Source organism: Clupea harengus, unplaced genomic scaffold (assembly GCF_900700415.2).
Source record: "Clupea harengus unplaced genomic scaffold, Ch_v2.0.2, whole genome shotgun sequence".
Lineage (NCBI taxonomy): Eukaryota > Metazoa > Chordata > Actinopteri > Clupeiformes > Clupeidae > Clupea > Clupea harengus.
In genome coordinates this window covers 75,833-78,332 of record NW_024879573.1, presented here as the reverse complement: position 1 = coordinate 78,332, position 2,500 = coordinate 75,833, and the positions used below count along the sequence as shown (strand labels likewise).

The following is a 2,500-nucleotide window of genomic DNA, read 5'->3' as shown; positions in this document are numbered from 1 at the left end:
TCACACACACACTCACACACACACACACACACTCACACTCTCTCTATCTCACACACACACTCACACACACACACACACACACACTCTCTCTATCTCACACACACACTCACACACACACACACACTCTCTCTCTCTCTCTCACTCACACCCACACACACACACACACACACACACTCACCCTTCCTGCGTGCGCTGGTGTGCTCCGTGCCACAGCTCCGGCCACCAGTAGTAGGGTGCGGCGGTGAGCAGGCCGACGGCGTAGACGGCGGTGATGACGCGGCGGGTGCGTGCGGGGTACGACACGCTGTGGTAGCGGAGCGGGTGGCACACGGCCACGTAGCGGTCCACCGTCAGCGGAACCGTGATCCAGATGGACGTGTGCATCGCCCAGAACTCCAGCACCTTGTTAAAGAAAGTATAACAAATTCTATTTGCATCAAACAGAAACTCGTCACATTTCGCTGTTTCATAAGAGAATACATACAATGAAACACGTATACACAACAATACATGCGTGGTTATTAACCTTATAAAGAAAATATTATCGTGTTGTTAACATTTAGGTCTCGGAAACCAGTATTTTCAAGTCCCAGCTTTTGAGCGTTCATCTGCCTTCAGTCAACCCAGGAGCGTCTCTAGTTAAAGCTATTTTAGCCTCCTAATTTGAAGGCCTAGGTGGTTGCTACTCATCCCATTATTCTAGTCAGATGGGGTCATGTACTTATATATATATGGCTAGACTGGATTTATGTCCAGCATACTGTACATATAAAAAGGTACCGGAGAGCCTTTAACTGACTTCTCAGTACCTATATCAAAACACCTCGTTTATGTGAACATCACAAAAGTATTAGTATATTTTTATCATGAATGATGTCTTTTTGTTATAAGGCTTGTTCTCAAAATGATGTGTGTGCAGGTTGGACTTTGGAAGACACTTAGCAAGACCAAGAATGTTAACGTATATGTTTACCTAAGGCAAGAAGGAATTGGGGGGTTGTAGAATGTCTTTTGGGGAGAGCAGGTGCAAGATAAAAAGGAATTGGGGGATTGTGAAATGTCTTTTTGGTGGGCAGGGGTAAGATCCAAAACTGGATCTCAGCATCCACTTACATGCTGGGTGGTGTCTTTAATCTGCTAACTCAGGGGTTTTCAACTGGTTTTGTCCCAGGGACCACCATTCTGACTAGAAAGTAATTTGCGGCCCACTGTTTATAACCGCCGCCACCACGCCCCACCAAGTTGCATTGCCTGAAATATACTGATGTAGACCTATATTTCTTCGCTGAATATAAGTCTACATCAGTATATTTCAGGCAATGCAACTTGGCTATTCAGACTATTTAGATTGACATATTTTTCTTATTTTAGATATTTTTCACAATATTCAAGAGTAATCTGGAAATGTATTGAAATATCAAAGCAATCAATTTATAACAATAAAAAAAGTCAATGGTGAACTGATCAACATAGGCTCATGTCGCGGACCACCTGCAATGCCGTCGCGGACCACCAGGGGGCTGCGCACCCCTGTGCTAACTAACTGTTTAGGGTCTTTTCCCCGTACACACCTGCAGGGCCTTGTTGGCGCCGGGTGGCAGTACATACACACACACACACACACACACACACACACACACACACACACACACACACACACACACACACACACACCTGCAGGGCCTTGTTGGCGCCGGGCGGCAGCGGCCGCGCCAGGATGAAGTCCTCCAGCAGGAAGTCCATGAAGACGATGAGCAGCAGCACCAGGATGTCGGCCACCGCCAACGCCAGCAGGTAGTTATAGGACGACTTCTGCCGACGCAACACCAGCTGGGACAGGATGATCACCGTCAGGATGTTGGCTAGAGGGAGAGGGAGAGAGGGAGAGAGAGAGAGAGAGGATGATCACCGTCAGGATGTTGGCTAGAGAGAGAGAGAGAGAGAGAGAGAGAGAGAGAGAGAGAGAGGATGATCACCGTCAGGATGTTGACTAGAGAGAGAGAGAGAGAGAGGATGATCACCGTCAGGATGTTGGCTAGAGAGAGAGAGAGAGAGAGAGAGAGAGAGGATGATCACCGTCAGGATGTTGGCTAGAGAGAGAGAAAGAGAGAGAGAGGATGATCACCATCAGGATGTTGGCTAGAGAGAGAGAGAGAGAGAGAGAGAGAGGGAGAGAGAGAGAGAGAGAGGGAGAGAGAGAGAGGGAGAGAGAGAGAGAGAGAGGGAGAGAGAGAGAGGGAGAGAGAGAGAGAGAGGATGATCACCGTCAGGATGTTGGCTAGAGGAAGGGAGAGAGAGAGAGAGAGAGAGAGAGGGGGAGAGAGAGAGAGGGGGAGAGAGGGAGAGAGAGAGAGAGAGGGAGAGAGAGGGGGATGGGGAGATGGAGAGAGAGAGAGAGAGAGAGGGAGAGAGAGGGGAGAGGGGGAGATGAAGAGAGAGAGGGAGAAAGAGGGGAGAGGGGGAGAAAGGGAAAGGGAGAGAGGGAGAGGGAGAGAGAGAG

General features: G+C 48.9%; 1 protein-coding gene across 1 annotated transcript in view; it reads right to left on the bottom strand.

Annotated features, from left to right (window-relative positions):
• LOC122128978 (probable G-protein coupled receptor 139) overlaps positions 1-2,500 on the bottom strand; it is a 6,431-nt gene that overhangs the window by 2,566 nt on the left and 1,365 nt on the right. Inside the window, 2 exon segments of the mRNA XM_042704023.1 lie at positions 179-402; positions 1,675-1,862. Coding sequence (XP_042559957.1) covers positions 179-402; positions 1,675-1,862 — 412 coding nt within the window.